Here is a 23,182-nt window from a genome sequence, read left to right on the forward strand (position 1 = left end):
AAACATCTAGGAGCAACAACGGCTGAGCCGTGAAGTGGTAAGTGCACATAAGCTCACAGAATGGGACCCCCAAGTGCTGAAGGGTGTAAAAATCTGGAAGCAATGTCAGCACAAGAACTGTTCGTTGGGAGCTTCATGAAATAGTTTTTCATGGCCGAGCAGCCGCACACAAGCCTAAGATCATTGTGCGTAATGCCAAGCGTCTGCTGGAGTAGTGGAATCAAGCTTCACCATCTGACAGTCTGACGGACAAATCTGGGTTTGGCGGATACTAGGAGGAGGACACTACCTGCCCCAATGCATAGCGCCAACTGTAAAGTTTGGTGGTGGAGGAATAATTATCTGGGGCTGTTTTTCAGTTCGGGCTAGGCCCCTTAGTTCCAGTGAAGGGAAAGCTTAATATTACAGCATACAATGACATTCTAGACAATTTCGTGATTCCAACTTAGTGACAACAGCTTGAGGAAGGCCCTTTCCTGTTTCAGCATGACAATGCCCCATGCACAAAGCAAGGTCCATACAGAAATGGTTTGTCGAGATCAGAGTGGAATAACTTGGAATGGCCTGCACACAGCCCTGCCCTCAACTCAATCAAACACATTCGGAATGAATTGGAACACCGACTGAGAGCCAGGAATAATCGCCCAACATCATAACCGACCTCACTAATGCTATTGTGGCTGAATGGAAGTAAGTCCCCACAGCAATGTACCAACATGCTGCTTTAGCGGGATGGACCATAACTCCATATTAATACGCATGATTTTGGAAGGAGATGTTCGACGAGCAGGTGTCCACATACGTTTGGTCATGTAGTGTACGTCGTTTGACGGCTGTCGGAATCTGGAATTAACGTTAATAAACTAGCTAGCTAGTAGCCGTTTGCAATCGGTCATAAAATATCCCTTTCACTACATTATACCATTACATTTGCAGACTACCTAGTTAGGCGAACCCACAGACATTGAATTATTCACCATTGACACAAGAAACCCGGAGAAGGCTAGCTAACTCGGCTAACATTACCTTATCAGAGTCGAGGTCGGGGTCAGCCTGGCTCAGTCCGTACAGAAATGATTTCGGATCTCGGCACAGCGTATGTCGTGTTGTTAAGAAATACGTTCCCCCCACGTTCAATCGAACCCATTTGGATGCCCCGTTACTGGTTGAGTGGGTTTTTTCCCCGGTAGAATGAGTCAAACACCTCCGATAAACGGAACCACAAGTATCGGAGCTGTTTTCTGCCATCCCCTCTTCTACGCCCTCCGGTATGACTGGGTGAGGCTGTTGACAGGAAGCTTTTCCTCTCCAGTAGGCTCCACGCCATTCACTGGGCTGCGTTCAGTACGAAAAAAACGTAAAAGGTGATGTTCTGAACGACCAGTTAAAAAAAAAAGAGGGGATGAGTTGTGGATTCAAAATGCACCGCTGCCCGTTAAATAAGTCACTCATTGCTTCCAGACACAACATCCAAATGGCGCAAACGCACCTCATAATCCCGGAGTATCAAACTCACCACGGCGAGCCGAAGCGTTTTTATTTTCAACCAAGACCTAGACTACCAGGTGAGGCGATTTCCTTACTAATTTGTGACCTTAATTCAATCAAGTACAAAGGTGGAGCGAAAACTTGCAGACAGTCAGGCCTTTGTGGAATGAGTTTGACACCTAGTTTGTTCAAGACATGAGCAGCTATAAAAAGAACCGGTTCAAGAACGTGGGGCCGTGTCGTTCAGTACAAGCAGTTACGAAACGCAGCATACGTTTAATCGAACTGAATGCACCCCAGGCGATACCACTCCTTTTCCTCCATCTACTAGAGGCCTACCACACCACTTATAGCATAATATGCAGTGAGCAAAGGGCAGAAAACTGTCAAACGTATCTCTGAAATACATAACATTCCTATCAATGTACACAACATATTATTGAAATCAGGATACAATAGACCTACTTACATTTCTAGAGCTATGTTGGAATTTTAACACTTTCTTGCAAGCCTTTATATTGTATCAATTTAACACTATGCAGAAAACTGATGGACAGATGCATGACTGCTGAAACATTACACATGTATTATGTCTGGTTGTAACAGAAGACAAGAGGCATGGTTTTATTGTATGCCTAAATCCCTACATGCTTTAATTACTGGACTACCAAGCATTACGTGGAAAATTCATCATTCAACTACTGACCTAGCGCACAAATAATCAGAGAGAGAGAATGAACAGATTCATTAAATTATCAGAAATATGATTAAATTACTGAGCAAATAGAAAATGTATATGATATAGTAAGAAAAAAAAGCTGTAAAATATTATAGTTTACAATAATTATTCACATTCAAAGGCTTTACATCTCAATACATACACAACATGGCCCCTGAACATGACTTCAATCCAAATATGATTCATATATTAGAATTTAAATAACACAGAATGAACTAGAGGCTAAACAATAGCCATCAAATAACCTTATACAAGAATAAAAATACAAAAACTGTATCCTAATATCATTGCATTTCTTGCTTCAGAGTTCAATAATACATTGTCTGTACATCACAGTTCTAGTCGGTTACAAACCAGGTAGAGTATTACATACAATGTAACCGACTGCCGCCCAACTTGATAAAAAAAAAAAAAAGTCTAGCAAGAGAGCAAACACTTTCTATAGTGTTTCCTTACTTTAGAGAGATAGATACAGCAATTTCATCTCTTATTTGGATCAGATACCATTTAGCTGACATCAAAGCACGTTCAGCCCAAACCAGAGGCCTGCGGCTACTATTCACTCGCTCCAGTCACAAAAGGCAAATCAATCGCTTGATACATGGGCCATAATTGGGCCAGGTATCACATTGTAGAAAAACCATAGGAACACTCCCAATGAACCTTAACCCAAACAAGGCAAAGCTGCCAACTTGCCCTGGGCCTACAGCTTTACTGTGATTGCTTCCAAGAAATGATAGTATAGTATTATGGATGTAATGCTCTGTTGATGCTTTCCTTATCACCAAAGCTGTTCAACATGGTGGTCAGCATTAGATTTAGTTTTAAACAGGACATACTTAAGATGAACCGACAATCCCCACCCCCAAAAAACTAAAAGTATTCAAACCACAAAGAAATAGCCAGTGAATGGTAAAGAACAGCCAAATAATTCAATAATATTAGCCATGGTTGCCAATGCAGTCAAAATACCCACCTTAACTTTAATAAAACTACATCGCCAGTGCCCTGGGAGAGAAGCAGACAAGGCTGAGCTACAAAACTGGCCGTGCAGGAAAGCTAAGCAGGTCTTATGATAAGAGAGTACAAGCTAGTGGCATGTTCACCTACCCCGTATTGGCAATGTAATGGATCTACTATTAGGGACTGTCCTCAGTCTCCGGAGAACCAATGCTGAAGCAGAGCTACGCCTCACTTTGGGGACAAGCGATCCACTCCGAAACATTAACCTACAGACCCAAACTGAACTGCAATCATTAAGTACCAAGAGCCTTGAAAACCAATTAAAATATTATACTCTGTGGACAATGGGGGTCAGACTAAAAATATAGTTTATTTGGTTAGTGCCTGGTTGCAGTGCGATACTGAACCAGGCAATAGTCTGCTCTAAGTATGGAGTATGTGAAGTTCAGGTCTGATCACAGAGGCATACAATGTTGGATTAAGAACTGGGTTGAGTGTCATACTGTGTTGGGATAGGCTCTGGTATACAAGTGATGCTGGATTGTGTTTTGTGGTTGAACAAGGAAACCAGTCCTTGCACTCAGGTGGTCCGAATGGTACCTTATGCCAGTGGAATTATACAGACAAGCCTTTCCTCTCCCTTTCCCTTGCAGAATATACAAGATGCCGATGTGCATGGAAGCAGTCACATCAACACGTGGAAAAATGCATTTAGAAGCCTCACAGAGAGCACAAAGAACAAGCAAAGCAAACCTTTAAATCCCATGGTCTTTTTTTCTCCCTATTGGTTCTGCTTATTTCAGAGAAGGAAAATAAACAAGGTCTAGATGCCATAGATGCTAGCGTCTCTAAAATAGTTTTTTTCTTCTTCTTCTTTTTTTTTTTTTTTTTTTTTACATTGCTGTGAAGGGCACTCAGGAGGGTGTTACTCTGCTCCGTGATCGGCCTCAGAGCTAGGAGGAAGGAGTGGCGCAGGAGGAACTGCTCTCCTATAGACCAAGATTTTGGTGCTTGTGATAGATCTTTCTCCACACTTCCTGGATCTTCTTACACCACTTGTCTGCATTTCCACTCGGGTCCATCAGATAGTATGTTCGATTGGGCTGTAAATAAATGCCAACAAAGATCAAATTTTAAAAAACCATTAAAAGCTGAGAAAGTCAATATAGTCAGAAGAGACCAGAGTTTGTGATCATGTCAGTTTGAAGCTACAAACTGTTGCTTTTTGCCAGTATACTTTTTTCTACAGTCATTACAGTGTCGTCAATAAGTGTTAATTGCAGTTAACATTTACCGTGTGAACAAAGAAGGTCTTAAAGTTCTTGGCCTCTGGACGCAGCTCAGGGGACCAGGGGATCTCCCCCTTCAGGACCTTGTTGACAGGGTCCACGTAGTACAGGTGTGGCCCTTCAGTGAGGAGCAGCTGTCTCCGTCGAGCAAACAGGCCCTGCAATGGAATCATGAGACATGGCATGAGATCACCACCAGAGGGGGCTAGTTCTAAGAGAGTGGCATTACACACCAGAGGTGGTATTCCCCTTCGCTGCTGACCTAGAATCAGCTTTCTCCGGCTCAAACAAGTGAAACTACACACAAACACTGCTCCTCATTGTCAACAACTAAACATTTGGTAAGTTCAAAGTGATACTCTTATGAACTTACTTACTATGAAAACTCTGGAGATGTGATGTAAAATTTGGCTTCCACTCACCTTCCGTTTATCCACTGGGCCCATTTTCAGGATCAAATTATTCTCAACAAACTGGTGCCTGCGTAAGCCAGTAATTGTAAGGGTTATAAGCAAGTACTTCCAAGCAAAGCTAAGCGATGTAAACAAAAAAGTTCTTACAACACACTTCAAACTATCAATGTACATTCCAACGTCAAATGTTCATGGTCAAACCGAATTTAAAAATAATAATAATTGCAATGAGAGAGTTCCTCAGAGTGGGGCTCACCAGGGGTTTCCACTCGTCTGTTTGTCCAGCAGCAGCTGCTTCTCCTCCTCGGAGAACAGCAGGTCCAGCTCAAACGAGTTGTTGTCCAGGTCGTGGATGTACTGCTCGATGTTGCTGCTGGACCTCTGCGGCGCTGGGGGAATGGTCTCAGGCGTGGAGAGCGAGTGGGACGAGCTGGACTGGGCCACCTGCATGCTGCTGAACTGGCTCAGGAGGTCATCATACTGGGGAAATACAGGAGATGGGGGCAGAAGGTGGTTAGTTGGATTATTGCATGGGCTTGTACATGACACAAAGATATAGATCCTATGAATTAACAGGATTCTTGAAAAATCACCACAAGCCAATATGACACGGTGGCCAAGTTTCTTGTTGCCAAGTTCTAAGTATGGGTGGAAGTGTCTCACGTTTCCATAGCAGTCCTCGTCATCCTCAGACATGGCTGGCAGGTAGGGGGTGAGCTTGGGTGGCGTCTGCACATGGAGGTCTCCCCAGGAGATGGTCTCGAAGAACGGGTGTCCCCTCAGGGGGTCGTACCCTCCCATCTCCTCGCAACCGATTCTCTTGGAGGGGTCCAGCGACTGAGAGAAACAGAATCGCATTAATATACACAAACACACTGATCCATAGCCTTCTAATTTTACTACAATTTATTAATCCAGTCTGGATAATCGAGAGATTCACCATAACATGTTGTAGAATCCTGTACTACAGTGCTCATATTACAGAAATACTTTGAATATATTGATGAAAACAAGACCTACCAAAAGCTGTTCAACAAGATCTTTCGCTTTGGGGAAGAACTTCTCTGGAAATTCATACTCCAGCTTGATTATCTTCTGGAATATTAGGTACTCGTTTCTGGTTGGAAGTAAGCACAGAAGGACAGTTTGTGAAGTAGAAGTAAGAGCAGCTCCATAAAACGTAATATCCAGATGAGTTTATCACAAGTTTAGTACTAGCCTAAAACAAAAAAGGTGAGAGGCCACAAGCAGACATCGTGCTCTACTTACCCAGCTCTGAAGGGTGGTAGCCCAGCCACCAGCTGATAGACTATGCATCCCAAGGCCCAGAGGTCAGAGCTGAAACACACAACCAGTTGATATCAATATGATATCCTATCGGAGAAGGACAGAAATTCACTAACTGCATGGGAAAACAATGCATTGGCACAACACTGAAAAGGAGTAGAAGAAAACCGAGTGAGTTATGAAGAGGTCCTCCATGCTCGAATCCCAGTTACCTCTTGCAAGCAGATTTCTCTGTCAGCAGCTCTGGAGACACATACTGCGCAGTTCCTACAAAGGAGTTCGCTCTCGCTGCAAAACAATAAGAGGATGTGACTGATCAAAACGGTAAAGAGATCAAATTTGGGTATTAAACTAAAAACATCAAATAAGGGAATGTTCAGGGAGGAATAAATTGCAATTATTGCTTCCTGTTGATAAACATCTACCTTGTTTGCTATCGGAAGATAATTGCTTTGCTGTTCCAAAGTCTGTTATTTGGATGTGCATGTCTTCGCTCAGTAAAATATTCTCAGGTTTAAGGTCTCTGAAAGACAAAATAAGCAAATGTGAGGGAACCTAGTCAACCTACATTTTCAATAACAGAATATGGCATAGCAAGAAGGGCTCATTTGTGTTAAGTGGCAGCAAGTTTACAAGTCTAGTTATTCATACAAATATTGTAAAATGTCATGTTAAAATGTATTATATAAATTGAACTAGAATATCCTGTAACATATGACAGGCTTACCGGTTCAGACATTTCCTACCTGTGAATAATCCCCTTCTCATGCAAATATTCTAGTGCGCAAACAATTTCCGCCGAGTAGAATCTAGTACAGGTCTCATCAAAAGAACCGATTTTGCGAATATATTTCAAAAGCTCTCCATTCTTAGCATAGCTAAGGCCAAAATCTGATAGCAAGTTGTTAAGGAAAACTTCACGTCAAAGGAACACAAACAAGAGACAAAACATTTGAATCATACAGACAAGATAAGTTGCTAAGCAAGTGGGTGATGCAGCCAGGCTCCGAGTCATCGTGGTCTCGTCTTATTAAAGGATACACAACTTTTCATCATCTTGAAATGTAAAGTAGAGTTTGACAAAGAATGGGTGATCTAGGTTTGACATCACATCCCTTTCTCTTTTCACGTACTGTGCCTTGTTCTCCTTCATAATATGCCGCTTCTCCAAAATTTTTACTGGAAGAGAGAAAAATTAGGGGTGAAGTTGAGGGTAAATAGCAGAAAAGAAAACACAATAAACAGAAACTTTGCACTTCTGACAATCCTTAATCTGAGAAAATACCATTGAAGAGAAACAGGTATTGCACATGGAAGCGGAGTTCGACGTGAATGCCTACATTTCAACTTACTTGCATATTCTTTTGCCGTTGCCTGTTCTCTTGCAAGGACAACCTAGAGAAAAAAAATATACAATGTTTGAAGAAAATATATTTCTACAACTAAAGCAGTAGACCACTTCATCACCCTGGTAAATGAGGTGCCAGGCTAATTTAAAATCCATTGAAACTACTCAGCCATTCCTTTACAATAAACATTAATTGAAGTTGAGTCACTGGAGTATATGACTACAAAAATGCTTGTGTGTAACACCATCTATCTGAGACTAATTCGTAAGTAAAAATGGAATGCAGGCTACATACGGTTGAGAACGAGCCCTCTCCTAGTATCTTGCCGAATTTGAAGTCCTCTGGCCTCTTTTTGCGCGGCTGGGGGGCCTGCCGGAGCTCGGAGCCCTGGCTGGTAGGCTTGCCCGGAGCCCGGGACTCAGAGGTGGGGCCATCCATGCTAGGACAGTGGCTGCTACTTGCGCCTGGGATACCAAGTGGCGAGCAGGAGTCGGGCTGATTTCTTACCATTGATGGATGTGGGCAGGAACAGATGACAACGCTGGATTGAATGGGCACAACATCATACTGTAAGGTAGAGGAGAAAGGGGCGACATTAGGTGACTTACCCACAGCATAGGCATGATTGTCTGTCTACACTTGGGGCTATCTAAATCATCAAATTTTCTCAGTTATGTGAATGATTGAGGACAACAACCAACCGAGCCACTGCCTGTTCACCCCACTATCATCCAGAAGGCGAGGTCAGTACAGGTGCATCAAAACTGTGACCGAGAGACTGAAAAACAGCTTCTATCGCAAGGCCATCCAACTGTTAAATAGCCATCACCAACACATTAGAGGCTGCTGCCCTATATACATACACTTGAAATCACTGGCCACTTCAATAATGGAATACCGGTCACTGTAATGTTTACATATTTTGCATTACTCATCTCATATGTATATACTGTATCTTAGTCTATGCCGATCTGACATTGCTCATCCAAATATTTATATATTCTTAATTCCATTCCTTTACTTAGATGTGTGTATTGTGAAATTGTTAGATATTACTGCACTGTTGGGAGCTAGAAACAAGCATTTTGCTATACCAGCAATAACATCTGCTAAACACGTGTATGTGACCAATCAAATATGATGTTTAATGTCTTGTCTCAAACACACCAATAGCGTTTTCCTGCCGAGAGTACTTATAAAATCAGTTTGCACTGTCTTCACATGTATAAACGCATGAAAATGTCTGCAGTCTGACAACTGTCAACAGTGCAGTGAACAATCGGTAGATGAATGGGAAATCCACATTCGGTGCGATGTGTGTAGTGTAAAGGGTTAAGTGGATAGGGCTAAATTGAAATGTTTCTAACAGAAGAAATATTGAAAGCAGATGCATAACCATGGTAGCAATTAAAAGGGAACAGTTTAGAGATTATGGAAAAAATGTGACTAATAGTGAGTACACAACCGTTCACCTGATAAGACTCAATCCAAACATTACAATTGATTTTATGTGCATTTTACATTTGACTGTACTTTTTGCCACATTTGTTGATAACGAAATCTGAAAATACACTGGATACTAGAGGTCGACCGATTATGATTTTTCAGAGCCAATACCGATTATTGGAGGACCAAAAAAGCCACTACCGATTAAAATCGGCCAATTAAATTTTTATTTTTATTTGTAATAATGACAATTACAACAATACTGAATTAACACTTATTTTAATATAATATATCAATCAAATCAATTTAGCCTCAAATAAAGAATGAAACATGTTCAATTGGGTTAAATAATGCAAAAACAAAGTGTTGGAGAAGAAAGTAAAAGTGCAATATGTGCCATGTAAAAAAAATGTTTAAGGTCCTTGCTCAGAACATGAGAACATATAAAAGCTGGTGGTTCTTTTTAACATGAGTCTTCAATATTCCCAGGTAAGAAGTTTTAGGTTGTAGTTATTATAGGACTATTTCTCTCTATACTATTTGTATTTCATTAACATTTGACTAATGGATGTTCGTATAGGCACTTTAGCATTGCCAGTGTAACAGTATAGCTTCAGTACCTCTCCTCGCTCCTACCTGGGCTCGAACCAGGAACACAACGACAACAGCCACCCTCAAAGCAGCATTACCCATCGCTCCACAAAAGCAGGGGGAACAACCACTCCAAGTCTCAGAGTGAGCGATGTTTGAAACGATATTAGCGCACACCCCGCTAACTAGCTAGCCATTTCACATCGGTTACACGAGCCTAATCTCGGGAGTTGATAGGCTTGAAGTCATAAACAGCTGCTGGCAAACGCACGAAAGTGCTGTTTTAATGAATGCTGTCGTGCCTGCTGGTGCCTACCATCGCTCAGTCAGACTGCTCTATCAAATCATAGACTTAATTATAACATAATAACACACAGAAATACGAGCCTTAGGTCATTAATATGGTCGAATCCGGAAACTATCCTCTCGAAAACAAGATGTTTATTCTTTCAGTGAAATACGGAACCGTTCCGTATTTTATCTCCATAAGTCTAAATATTCCTGTTACATTGTACAACCTTCAATGTATGTCATAATTACGTAGAATTCTGGTAAATTAGGTGGCCCAAACTGTTGCATATACACCGACTCTGCGTCCAATGAACGCAAAAGAAGTGACACAATTTCACCTGGTTAATATTGCCTGCTAACCTGGATTTATTTTAGGTAAATATGCAGGTTTAAAAATATATACTTCCGTGTATTGATTTTAAGAAAGGCATTGATGTTTATGGTTTGGTACACATTGGAGCAACGATACGCACCGCATCGATTATATGCAACGCAGGACACGCTAGATAAACTAGTAATATCATCAACCATGTGTAATTAACTAGTGATTATGATTGTTTTTTTTATAAGATAAGTTTAATGCTAGCTAGCAACTTAACTTGGCTTACTGCATTCGCGTAACAGGCAGTCTCCTCGTGGAGTGCAATGAGAGGCAGGTGGTTAGAGCGTTGGACTAGTTAACTAAGGTTGCAAGATTGAATCCCCGAGCTGACAAGGTAAAAATATGTCGTTCTGCCCCTGAAGGAGGCAGTTAACTCACCATTCCTACGCCGTCATTGAAATTAAGAATGTGTTCTTAACTGACTTGCTTAGTTAAATAAAGATGAAATAAAGGTGTAAAAAAATTAAATTTAAATTAAAAAATAATAATAATTTAAACTGACTATTCGGTGTCCAAAAATACCGATTTCCGAGTGTTATGAAAACTTGAAGTCGGCCCTAATTAATCGGCCATTCCGATTAATCGGTCAACCTCTACTGGATACATTCAGTAACATGATAAGAATAATGCGATCATAGCTGTGCCATTGAGGAACTAGAGCACGCACACTTGTTTTGTTTGGAACATAGCCCTGTATCCCCTACATCACACAATTAATGTTGTTAACACAATCCAAAAACAGTCCAGTAGAAATCACAATCTGGGTAAGGTGGGCATCATTTGAAAGCTAGTAATACCGCCAACATTAGAAAATAGGATCTTACATTGTTCGGCTGTCACAAGGCAATTCATAGAGGCAGATTGTAATTGTGGTACGCATAGAATGGAGTCATGAGGGCATTCAGATGCGTGGTCAAATTTTCTTCACAATACAGCAAACAGACTCATTCTGTTCAGAATGACCCAAGGTATAAAGCCATGTCATCTTTTAACAGTACATCAAACGTAGTGATCATAAAACTCATGTAATATACAGTGTCAACGTTTATGATATAGAAATGTGAAATGCACATTTGGACTCAAGGGTGTTTGGCTTGCTTGTATGACAAAGGTACTTATTATCCTCAACCTCTCATCATTCCAAATACATCAACTCCTCTTAATTAACAGCATTTCCCTCACTCAGACGAAAAACTATTACAACCGTTTCCAATAAGCAGGAGGGATAGAGGCAACTTCTTGCGGTGTGCAGCACTCAAGTTCAGAACGGCTGTCAGGAAGCGCAAACCCTGAGCTCTGAAGTCCTGTATAGCATATCTTACTGTACAGCCAATTTAGGCACACAGCCATTTTCAAACTCTATATGGGTAGGAGTGTAAAGGGCTACGCTATGCCATGTTCAGTTACAGTTCTTTAAGAGTGTAGGTGTGAAAAAACAGCTCAAACTCTGTTCTCTGGAGGGTCTGAGGGCCCCATAAGGAGGCAGGCTAACTCAACCTAGACATGTGCAGGAAAGCACACTGTACCAAACTGTCGACATGTGCATGAGAGAATCTAATAAAGACATGTTAATTTGGGGCGGCAGGGTAGCCTTGTGGTTAGAGCATTGGACTAGTAACCGGAAGGTTGCAAGTTCAAATCCCCGAGCTAACAAGGGAGAAATCTGTGGTTCTGCCCCTAGGAACCCACTGTTCCTAGGCCGTCATTGAAAATAAGAATTTATTCTTAACTGACTTGCCTAGTTAAATAAAGGTAAAAAAATATATATAATCCCCACTGTCAGGGGACAGTATTTCCTTTGCACTTTTGAGTCATGTGTTGTTTCTATACATTTTGTCATGTCTGGAAGACAGGTTGGCTAAGTGTAATAAGGATAGTTGGCAGGGCTCCAAGCCCAAGTCTGAGCACAGGTGAAGAGCATTATGTTCTATTTACAACCTTGGGCTCGTTCCACTCAAGACATGCTCAGTTGAGGATGAGGCAAAACTTCAAGGCAACAAAAATGACATTAATATAACGTAGGCATTCTTGAATCATCTAGCTATTTAGGTCATCGTGATCAGTAAGTGACCTCATACCTTATGCTCACTATGGGGCAATTTAATCGCAAGGGGTGGAGATGTATCTAGTTGACAAGACAATGTGAAGTAGATAAACTCCCGACCCAACCCTTTCCATGGAAGAAAAATCCCACTTACGTCCTCCAGTGAGAGACGTCAAATGGTCGACACCAAATGCTTATACGATTAAATTCATGACAATATTTTTTTTTTATTGACTGGTGCTCAAAAAACAATTATATCATGTGGTGCATTTTCCTAAGCAAATAGCTAACTAGCATCCCGCCTACCATCCTGTCATTAACTAGCTAGCTAATCTTAAACAAATTAGCATTGGATAACAGTTTGCGAATGTGAGCGAGGACGCCCAACGGTTGTTTCTTTTAGTAAGCAAGCATCACGAATGTTCAGAATCTTTAAAATGGCAAACATACAAGCACTATCTAAAGACCTATCACCGGCCAAATGAAAAGCTTTAGATTTTATAAATATCCAATCCAAAATTGTAAACTGAGTTAACATGCGAACGTTAGCTTGCTACCCAGTATATGCTGGGAAAGTAGAAGCTAGCTAGCTTTTTCAGCTAGTTAGGCAGTTTAGCAAAAGGGAGACATGTATTATTATTATTATTAGTCGAACACGGACAAATGAAATCTCGAGCGAGCAGCTACTGTAGCTCGTCGACCGCGACACACAACAAGGTGTGGCCAGATTGGTTCCTTATCCATCGGCGAACTACCTAACGTTACATCGTATTGATTCGGTTATGCAGCTAGGATGCGACATTACATGGGTCTCAGTCTGCTAACGTAACCAACTAGTTTGTTAGCATCATCGGCTAATTCTAGAGCTGACGCTTCAAGTATCAACAAGTTAGCGTCCTACCTAATTAACTAGTGGTAGTAAGTTGACACAGCTATCTAGATATCAAGTTACTTTCAAAATAGCTAACGTTAGCCCTTGCCCACTAGCAGTATAACTAACGTTAGCCATTTTAAAATCTAAATATTGAAAACATGAACTAGTTCGCAATCTATTTGCTTTGCTTGGTAGCAACGGTTAGCAAAGTTACTGTGTTGGATAGTCAACCGCCAAGTTGGCTGGCTGGCTAACAACCTGGAATTCAACTCACGTTAGCTAAAAGTAAAGCGAGCTAGCATGCTGGCAGGATAACTTCATTGACAAATTAGCTAATTTAGCCAAAAGAATAGCCGAAAGTATCTACGTAGTCGTTAACGTTACCACATTTCAAACAATGTAAAACTACCTAGCTATAACGTTAAGTTAATGTTTCTATTTGCTAACAAAACCAACATAGTAATAGTAATCAAGCTAACTGTTAGTCAAACAAGCTCCGTGAACTTGAAGTGAAAAAAAGGTTTGAAAACGTAACGTTAGCTAGGTACCTCAAAGGGATGGACCGCGTCTTGTACCGTTAGTTACTATTTGTCCCACTACAATTTGTCAAATCGAGAAGATTTAATCTAGCTAGCTAACGTTAGCAGTATTTAATTAAACGGCAATTTTCGTCCTCATGCTAGGTTAGCCAATGCAGCCCATTGGCACTGGAATCCGTTAAAATGGATTGGCTAAACTAGATAGAATAAGGACGAAAAAAGCAGTGAAAGCGACCATTTCCATCCATACATTGGGGCACGTTTTCAAACCATTTCACTAGAAGTTCACCAAGGTGCAAATATATTTTCATATGGTCGTTTCGACTATTCCTTGTAACTGGTCGAAATGTTTTGGTTAGCTAGTCAGAGGTCCTCGTACTGCTGCGCTGTTTTAAATGAGGGCCTAACACATCGAAAATGTTGTCAAACTGCCGCCAAACAATACATCTTGAGCAACGGCTTCGAATTGAAATTCGGAAGAAAGAGCCAATACTCACTATTTGACTTGTAGCTCTTGCCATGGAAGTTTTCCGCTAGTATTTATTTGGGGAAAAATGATTACAGAACCTCCATTAATGGCTGCCTCTGCACCTTCATTTTTCCAGCTGTGACGTCGTTCCACAACAATGTTACCGCAAAGACAGAAGATGATAGGCCTACTTCCCTGTATCCGCCCCCTTCGCATCGTTTCGACTGAACCTCGTCAATGTGAAGACGGCGATAGTCGTTTCAGGAAAAAATTCCAAAACGTCTAGTTCTATTTCAAATCGCATAACTAATAACCAGCAGCATACGAAATACGTTACGGCTATATAATAATAGGCCTTTACTGTATATAGTATTCACACTGCAGATGCTTCATGTCATGGTCTTCTTTCAAATGTTTGAAACTTAGTATGTCTAAGTACAACCCATGTTCAAATATATTTTCTACCATCCACACACTTTTCATACTCAATATCTTATCTTTGCTGTTGATGCCTATGTCATTGAATACCCATCTCTGCTACTTTTCTTGTTCATATTGTAGGGAATTCGGTGGGTAGCCCTGACAGGGACTCGAACCCGCGTCTAACGACTGTCAAGCTAACACCTTAACTGTTATGCATCTCTTGTCGAGGTGGCTACATTACCCCTTTTTTTTGTGAGAACGTGTCCCCACGATTCTCTATAACAAAGTTCCTGACGTGTACACACCCCCGACCTCCCACTTCTGACGCCAGTGTAGCAAATTCAGGGTGTAGCCCTGACCGGGACTCGATCCCAGGTTCAGCGACCGTCAAAACCAAGACCTTAACCGTTACACCTTGACGATGTCACTAAGTGTTGGGTTAAATTCGCTACAATATCCTATTTTTTAAACTCACATAATTGACACATAAACATGTATTAAGAGGCGTAATTGCGTTACATTCAATTCAATGTAATACTCGTCAATTCAATTTGACTGAATTAAGAATGTATAGACACTGTCTAAGGATACATGCACACAATAATACGATTATTGTTGATAGAGAGATTAATTTAATAGTTCGTTTAAAACGTTAACATGCTTTGCAAAATGAACGATTTCCCTAATAATCCTGTTTACATGGACACATCTGGAATCAGGCTACCTGATGAGAAATAAATGCATAAAAATCACCAATCAAAATAAACGGTCGCTGTGGTAGAACATGTTATTTTTGCAAAACCTACTCGATTCTGAGTTCGGACATATAGTTTGTACTTGAAAAGTATTTCCAAATGTATAGCCTACTTTCAGTTTTTCCAAACTCACTTCACTCCCTCAAGAGGGAGGCTTGACCTACTGGTGCTGGCAAATCAAATACACTACTAGAACGAGGATAACGCAGTTTATATGTCCTAATAATTCAAAATATTTTTCAGAAAACCAGGTGTTTTAATCGACATATGCTTACTTCGATTGTAACCATATGACGATTAAGATAAACAGAGTAAACTGTTTACATGCCTATTGCCATACTTGGCCAATTGCCATAATCCGTTTAATATCGAATTAGTGTCCATGTAAACCTACACAATGTTTAGTAAACAAAGGGACTCAATTTCACATAGTGAATAAGTCTTGCCATTCTCCTCAAAGTCCCCAGTATATCCACATTTTTCATTGCACTTTTGATGACTCTCCTAGCTCTTCCTCCTCATCTCCAGTTTCTCTATCCTTTCCCCCATCGTCCTCTTCCTCTTTGACATCACCGTTGTCATCTTCTGATGTTCCAGAACTTCCAGCTTCCTCACCATCACTCTCTGTATCATCCTCTTCCTCAGCAACACTAAACAAAGATGAAATGCAATACCATTTACCAACAAAGTTTGCATAACAAATGTGAAACTGAAATTAATTAAATATATTATGATTTTCAATTCAATACAAAGCAATGGGTCTTTATTACCGAGGGGGTCTGTTGAGATTCATGCATTCTCTCCCTGAGTCAACATCGAATGGATCTGCAAAGACAATGGATTAGACATTTTTGGTTCAAGACAGTCTCTGAAGAAATACACAAACACTCAAAGTAAAATATGTTAAAGACTAAGCTTTATATGTATGACATCAATAGTGCTCTCTCTGAAGGCATACCAGTCTTAACACCTTCTTGTATGGCTAAACATTCACCCCTCACTCAACTCCAAATATTTCCTGGGATTTGATCCCAAACCTCTCCAACAGTAACTTACCAAACTCTTCTTTCTCAGGAGGGGTGTTAAGGTACTCTTTCTCCACAGCCAGCAGCTCCTCCTCTGACTGACAAGCTGCATAGCGATCCAGCAGAGTCTTGTTCAGATCCAGAAACACAGTCCCCCACTTAAACTTCCTTAGCAGAATCACAGCCAGGTCCTGAAAACCTGCATTTAAGACATGTTAATTAATGATTGATCATGACGCTGCCAACACTTAACACTACTAAAGTAATCTGATGGTAAAACCAATTAATTTGTATAGATTAAATCAAATGTTATTCGTCACATACGCAAAATACAACAGGTGTAGACCTTACAGTGAAATGCTTACTTACAAGCCCTTAACCAACAATGCAGTTAAGAAAAATAAGTTAAGTAAAAAATTAAAATGTAAAATAATTAAAAAGCAGCAGAAAAATAACTAGCAAGGCTACATACAGGGGGTACCGGTACAGAGTCAATGTGCAGGGGCACAGGTTAGTCGAGGTAATTGAGGTAATATGTACATGTAGGTAAGAATTAAAGTGACTATGCATAGATAATAACCAGAGAGTAGCAGCAGCGTAAAATAGGGGGTGAGGGGGACAATGCAAATAGTCTGGGTAGCCATTTTAATTAGTTGTTGGGGGGTAGAAGATAAAAAGCCTTTTGGACCTAGACTTGGCACCCCTGTACCGCTTGTCGTGCGGCAGCAGAGTAAACAGTCTGTGACTAGGGTGGCTGGAGTCTTTGACCATTTTTAGGGCAATCCTCTGACACCGCCTGGTATAGAGGTCCTGGATGGCAGGAAGCTTAGCCACAGTGATGTACTGGACCGTACACACTACCCTCTGTAGTGCCTTGCGGTCGGAGGCCGAGCAATTGCCATACTAGACAGTGATGCAATCAGTCAGGATACTCTCAATGTTGCAGCTGTAGAACCTTTTGAGGATCGATGCCAAATATTTTCATGAGGGGGAATAGGTGTTGTCATGCCCTCTTCACGACTGTCTTGGTGTGTTTGGACCATGACAGTTCGTTGGTGATGTGGACACCAAGGAACTTGAAGCTCTCAACCTGCTCCCCTACAGCCCCGTCGATGAGAATGGGGGCATGCCCGGCCCTCCTTTTCCTGTAGCTCACAATCATCTCTTTTGTCTTGATCACGTTGAGGGAGAGGTTGTTATCCTGGCACCACACGGCTAGGATTCTGACCTCCTCCCTATAGATTGTCTCATCGTTGTCGGTGAACAGGTCTACCACCGTTGTGTCGTCGGCAAACTTGATGATGGTGTTGGAGTCGTGCCTGGGCATGCAGTCATGGAACAGGGAGTAATAGTTTGCAAAATTTCCTTCCAGTTCTCTCCTGCCTGTGACTGGAACGAATTGCAAAAATCGTTGAAGTTGGAGACTTATCTCCCTCACCAACTTTAAACATCTGATATCTGAGCAGCTAACCGATCGCTGCAGCTGTACATAGTCCATCGGTAAATAGCCCACCCTATTTACCTACCTCATCCCCAAACTGTTTTCATTTATTTACTTTTCTGCTCTTTTGCACACCAGTATCTCTACCTGCACATGACCATCTGATCATTTATCATTCCAGTGTTAATCTGTTAAATTGTAATTATTCGCCTACCTCCTCATGCCTTTTGCACACAATGTATATAGACTCTTTTTTTTTTTTCTACTGTGTTATTGACTTGTTTATTGTTGACTCCATGTGTAACTCTGTGTTGTTGTCTGTTCACACTGCTATGCTTTACCTTGGCCAGGTCACAGTTGTAAATGAGAACTTGTTCTCAACTAGTCTATAAAAAATAAACAGGAGGGGACTGAGCACACTCCCGAGGGCCCCTGTGTTGAGGATCATCGTGGCAGATGTGTTGTTACCTAGCCTTACCACCTGGGGGCGGCTGTCAGGAAGTCAGGATCCAGTTGCAGAGGGAGGTGTTTAGTCCCAGGGTCCTTAGATTAGTGATGAGTTGAGGGCCCTATGGTGTTGAACGCTGAGCTGTAGTCAATGAATAGCATTCTCATGTAGGTGTTCCTTTTGTCCAGGTGGGAAAGGGCAGTGTGGAGTGTAATAGAGATTGCATCATCTGTGGATCTGTTGAGGCGGTATGCAAATTGGAGTGGGTCTAGGGTTTCTGGGAAAATGGTGTTGATGTGAGCAATGACCAGCCTTTCAAAGCACTTCATGGCTACAGACGTGAGTGCTACGGGTCGGTAGTCATTTATGCAGGTTACCTTAGGGACTATGGTGGTCTGCTTGAAACATTTTGGTATTACAGACTCGGTCAGCGACAGTTTGAAAATGTCAGTGAAGACACTTGCCAGTTGGTCAGCGCATGCTCGGAGTACACGTCCTGATAATCCGTCTGTCTCTGCGGCCTTGTGAATGCTGACCTGTTTAAAGGTCTTACTCACAGCGGCTGTGGAGAGCATGATCACACAGTCATCCGGAACAGCTGATGCTCTCATGCATTTAATTTTTTTTCCAAAAACATTGTTTATTATTATTTTTTTACCCTTTTATCTCCCCAATTGGTAGTTACAGTCTTGTCCCATCGCTGCAACTCCCGTACGGACTCGGGAGAGATGAAGTTCGAGAGCCGTGCATCCTCCGAAACACAATCGCACTGCTTCTTGACACCATGCCCACTGAACCCAGCCACACCAATATGTCGGAGGAAACACCGTACACCTGGCGGCTGTGTCAGTGTGCCTGACCTGCCACAGGAGTCGCTAGTGCGCGATGGAACAAGGACATCCCTGCCAGCCAAATATTCCTCTAGACGACGCTGGGCCAATTGTGTGCCTTCCCATGGGTCTCCCAGTTGCGGCCGGCTGCGACATAGCCTGGGGTCGACCCCAGGCTCTCTAGTGGCACAGCTAGCATGCATGCTTCAGTGTTGCTTGCCTCGAAGCGAGCATAGAAGTAATTTAGCTTGTCTGGTAGGCTCGTGTCATTGGGCAGCTCGCGGCTGTGCCCCACTTTGTAGTCTGTAATAGTTTGTAAGCCCTGCCACATCCGACGAGTGTCGGAGCCGGTGTAGTATGATTCAGTCTTAGTACTGTATTGACGCTTTGCCTGTTTGATGGTTCGTCTGAGGGCATAGCGGGATATCTTATAAGTGCCCGGGTTAGAGTCCCGCTCCTTGAAAGCGTCAGCTCTACCCTTTAGCTCAGTGCGGATGTTGCCTGTAATTCATAGCTTCTGGTTGGGGTATGTACGTATGGTCACTGTGGGGACGACGTCACCAATGCACTTAATGATGAAGCCAGTGACTGATGTGGTGTACTCCTCAATGCCATTGGAAGAATCCCGGAACATATTCCAGTCTGTGCAAAACAGTCCTGTAGCTTAGCATCTGCGTCATCTGACCACTGGGCATTTGTGTTAAATCTTCTATTCAGGTAAATGCGATACGACACCACAGGTTATGAATCAACTGCAGAATAGCTCATGTCTTACCCACAATGCAGAAGGTGGCAGCAAAAGCCTCCACACAAGACAGCTTGCAGGGCTTCCCATAGTTCACTGGGTTGGCAGCAACCAAGTATGGTAGCAACCGAGGATGACTACCTATCATCTTATTGAAGGGCGTCTCCTCAAGTTTAGCCCAAGAGCAGTCAATGACAGCAAGTCCATTCTGAGCCACAATGTCCCTAAAAAATAAAGGAAAACACAGGACTCTGACTTCAACAGCACAAATACTTGCATATACTATTGCGATATGCCCCAATAATCTTGATTAGAAATTGATTGGTTGTGGTCGGTTAAACAAGTCCATGATCTCATAGACAGTGAAAGGGTAAAGGTATGGTAAAATTATATCCAGCCCTTTGATCTATCAGTGGTAATGATGTGCTTAGGGTTTTGGCCATGTCAAAAGCATCACTCACCTGTCTGCTGGTGAGACGTATTTGGTGCCCATGGGGCTCAGAATGAGTCCATGGAACCTCTGGTTGAGGCGTAGGTTGTGAACAAAGCCTTTGCGGACCAGCTTTCTTCCTGTGCAGCGCTTTGGGTCGCAGTGGCCCAGCTCCCACATGGCCAGGGGGCAGGGCAACTTCACCTGGGCAGCCTCCCCTGCATCATCAGGATGCAGGCTGGCTGAAACCGAGAAAAACCAACCAAGTTACCAACCTGGTCTCAGAGCATTTGAGTTGAGTTGAGTTTAAGTTTATTTTTACAGGGACAGTGCACATTAATCAACGTTTCAGTAAAAGTGCCGGTTTTAGCCAGCCGGCTAATTTTCAACCGCAGTCCCTGGGCAGGTTATTAAAAACAATTACAATATAGACAATAGCAACATAGAACAAGCAAGACATAGCAACATAGGACAAGCAAGACAGACAGACAGAGCAACATAGGACAAGCAAGACGTAGCATACAGACAGAACAAAAAGCAGCAATACAAAATTCATAAAAGCAACAAAGTGTTTCCACACCTCACAAGCTACAGACAACAGACAACATGGAAAGCGGCAACACACAGCTAGGGACCATGTTCACAAATCTGATTGACCTTTAGCCATGTCTTTAAGCATTTTGTGAAAGTGTGATATGTGGTGCAGTTATGTGTGTCTGATGGCAGTGTATTCCAGACATGGGAAGCTCTCACAGAGAATGCAGATTTACTAAAGGTGCTTTTCCTTAGGGGAACTATACAGTCACCTCTCATGGCAGACCTTGTGGATCTGCTGCCATATGTCTGGGTTTTCTGTTTAACAAAAATATTGAGTGGAGGGGGAGCCAGGCCATTAAGGATCTTGAATACAAGACATGCGTCGGTGTATTGCACAAGATTTTCCCAACTCAAGAGCTCATGCTTTCTAAGGATGTGACAATGATGATGGCTATTGGGCTTCCTATCAAGCACTTTGAGAGCCTGTTTGTAGACAGACTGAATAGGTTTTAATGTTGTACAGCAAGCTTGGGCCCAACTAGTCAAGCAGTATGTTAAGTGGGGGAGTATCATAGTTTCGAAGTACAGTTTTGCTACCTCTGTAGTCAAACAATTTCGTATAAATCGGAAATTAGCTAGGTTGAATTTGGTTATTTGAATTACCTTTTTCACATGCTTTTTAAAAGAGAGGTTGGAATCAAGTATGATGCCAAGGTACTTAAAATCGGATACCACCTGGAGCTTCTCCCCTGACACATAGACATCTGGCTCAGTAGCATCTGTTGCCCTCTTTGTGAAGAACATGCAAACAGTTTTTTTCACATTGAGATGCAAACACGAGTCACTGAGCCACTTTGTAACCTGGACCATTACAGTAGTGAGTTCTTGTGCAGCTTGTTGTTTGCTCTTTGCATGCACATATATCACTGTATCATCTGCATACATTTGAACTTCAGACCCAGTACAGACAGAAGGCAGATCATTAATGTACAGGCTGAACAGGAGGGGCCCCAGTATTGACCCTTGGGGCACGCCCACATCATAGCTACGAGTGGGCGACAGCTCATTGCTCACTCTGACACACTGAGTTCTGCCTTCAAGGTATGATTTCATCCATCTCAAGGCATCAGGGGAAAAGTTGAACTTGGACAATTTTGTGATGAGAATCTCATGGTTAACAGTATCAAAAGCCTTCCTTAGGTCCAGAAACACAGCCCCAACAGCACCCCCTTTGTCCATCTTGGACTTCACATTTTCCAGAAGAAAGCAGTTGGCCGTTTCTGTGGAGTGTTTCGCTCTGAAGCCAAACTGCATGGAGTGTAATGTGAAGGGGCTGTTGTTGAGGTGGGCAATCAGTTGTTCTGCTACACACTTTTCAACAACCTTTGACACCACAGGTAGTATACTAATGGGCCTGTAGTTACTCACATCAGTCATTACTCATTTCATATTATTCTATACGTAAATCCGAGGGACTTCATTTAGTATGATACGTAACGTTTGGTGTGGTTACATAAGACAGATGGTTACTTAAAGCAACAAACGAAAGGAGGGTGGTTGCTCACGGTGGATGGCTACGCATATAACAAATCTTATCACGGACAACTTTAAAATTGTATCTTCTTTTCAACTACTTACTACTAAGTATTTTGCATCTACTTAGCATGTTAGCTAATCCTTCCCTTAACCCTTTTAGCTAACCCTTCCACTATCTCCGAAATTGAACCCTAACCACTAACTCCTAGTAATAGATAATACGAATTGTAATTTGTAACATGTCATACAAAACAGATCATACAAATGAATACGTACCATACTAAACGTAACATATCATTCTAAATGGAGTCTCGGATTTATATACAGAATAATACGACATACTCTGAGACCAGGTTGAAGTTATATGATCACACATACACACAACATGACTGGTTAGCTGTGACACATGTTTCGGGAAGAGGCATACTGTACCTTGCAATGCATCATGCATCTCTTCTGTGAAACACTCAAGAGATTTCCCCTTCATCTTGTGTCGTTTATCTTTCCCCTTGTTCACTGGGCGCTCAAATTTACCCTGCTTCTTTCGCCCCATGTCAGAACTGTCAGACTCTCTCTACCTACTGTTTATTGACTGAGAAAAAAATGTAACGTTAACCTGACTTTGTAGCACTTGAATCAACTGGTCCTACAGAAGTAAACATCCAAGCAAGCTACCAAGATGACATAGAAAACATGTGTACTCCGCTCCTCTTGTTTTGAGATGATATTGTATCGCTTTAGTTGACCAAATAAAAGTATAAACAACAACTTCGTTCACTTTTCATGTGCTCACGCTGTACCAAGGAAGCACTAACACGCACGCGCAGACCGTGCATTATGGTCAGCTG

At 42.0% G+C, this 23,182-nt stretch overlaps 3 protein-coding genes across 6 annotated transcripts in view; all 3 read right to left on the bottom strand.

The window, feature by feature from the left end:
- Nucleotides 1-1,512, bottom strand: part of kctd5b (potassium channel tetramerization domain containing 5b) — a 34,094-nt gene extending 32,582 nt beyond the window's left edge. For 2 of the 4 annotated variants that reach the window (XM_029629407.2, XM_029629405.2), the window contains exon 1: nt 1,027-1,506. In XM_029629407.2, coding sequence (XP_029485267.2) covers nt 1,027-1,248 — 222 coding nt within the window. In that variant the 5' untranslated portion in view covers nt 1,249-1,506. Of the gene's footprint in view, nt 1-1,026 lie in introns of all 4 variants that reach the window. The other 2 variants (XM_029629406.2, XM_029629404.2) reach the window with 2 other exon arrangements.
- Nucleotides 1,513-2,110: 598 nt separating this feature from the next.
- pdpk1b (3-phosphoinositide dependent protein kinase 1b) lies at nt 2,111-14,331 on the bottom strand. Its single transcript, XM_029629403.2, has 14 exons — nt 14,193-14,331; nt 7,823-8,095; nt 7,532-7,574; nt 7,221-7,358; nt 6,926-7,070; nt 6,605-6,702; nt 6,392-6,467; nt 6,162-6,230; nt 5,913-6,009; nt 5,556-5,729; nt 5,149-5,372; nt 4,902-4,959; nt 4,485-4,637; nt 2,111-4,293 (listed from the first exon to the last, which is right to left on the bottom strand). Exons 1-14 carry the CDS (start codon nt 14,214-14,216, stop codon nt 4,180-4,182), a joined length of 1,686 nt encoding a protein of 561 aa, XP_029485263.1. The 5' UTR covers nt 14,217-14,331; the 3' UTR covers nt 2,111-4,179.
- Nucleotides 14,332-15,196: 865 nt separating this feature from the next.
- tsr3 (TSR3 ribosome maturation factor) lies at nt 15,197-23,168 on the bottom strand. Its single transcript, XM_029629408.2, has 6 exons — nt 22,767-23,168; nt 20,293-20,503; nt 19,862-20,055; nt 16,399-16,566; nt 16,113-16,167; nt 15,197-15,992 (listed from the first exon to the last, which is right to left on the bottom strand). The coding sequence occupies exons 1-6, from the start codon at nt 22,885-22,887 to the stop codon at nt 15,824-15,826; spliced, it is 918 nt and encodes a 305-aa protein (XP_029485268.1). The 5' UTR covers nt 22,888-23,168; the 3' UTR covers nt 15,197-15,823.
- Between the last annotated feature and the right edge of the window lie 14 nt (nt 23,169-23,182).

The sequence above is a fragment of the Oncorhynchus nerka genome, linkage group LG23, assembly GCF_034236695.1.
Source record: "Oncorhynchus nerka isolate Pitt River linkage group LG23, Oner_Uvic_2.0, whole genome shotgun sequence".
NCBI lineage: Eukaryota > Metazoa > Chordata > Actinopteri > Salmoniformes > Salmonidae > Oncorhynchus > Oncorhynchus nerka.

Coding starts and splice junctions, on each gene's coding strand:
- pdpk1b (XM_029629403.2), bottom strand. CDS start 14,216: ATGGCAAGAGCTACAAGTCAAATA. Junction 6,231..6,391: donor GAGAAATCTGCTTGCAAGAG/GTAACTGGGATT, acceptor TGTGTGTTTCAG/CTCTGACCTCTGGGCCTTGG. Junction 5,730..5,912: donor ATCTTGTTGAACAGCTTTTG/GTAGGTCTTGTT, acceptor TGTTTCTCTCAG/TCGCTGGACCCCTCCAAGAG.
- tsr3 (XM_029629408.2), bottom strand. CDS start 22,887: ATGGGGCGAAAGAAGCAGGGTAAATTTGAGCGCCCAGTGAACAAGGGG. Junction 16,567..19,861: donor TGCCACCTTCTGCATTGTGG/GTAAGACATGAG, acceptor TCTTAAATGCAG/GTTTTCAGGACCTGGCTGTG. Junction 15,993..16,112: donor AATCTCAACAGACCCCCTCG/GTAATAAAGACC, acceptor ATCTTTGTTTAG/TGTTGCTGAGGAAGAGGATG.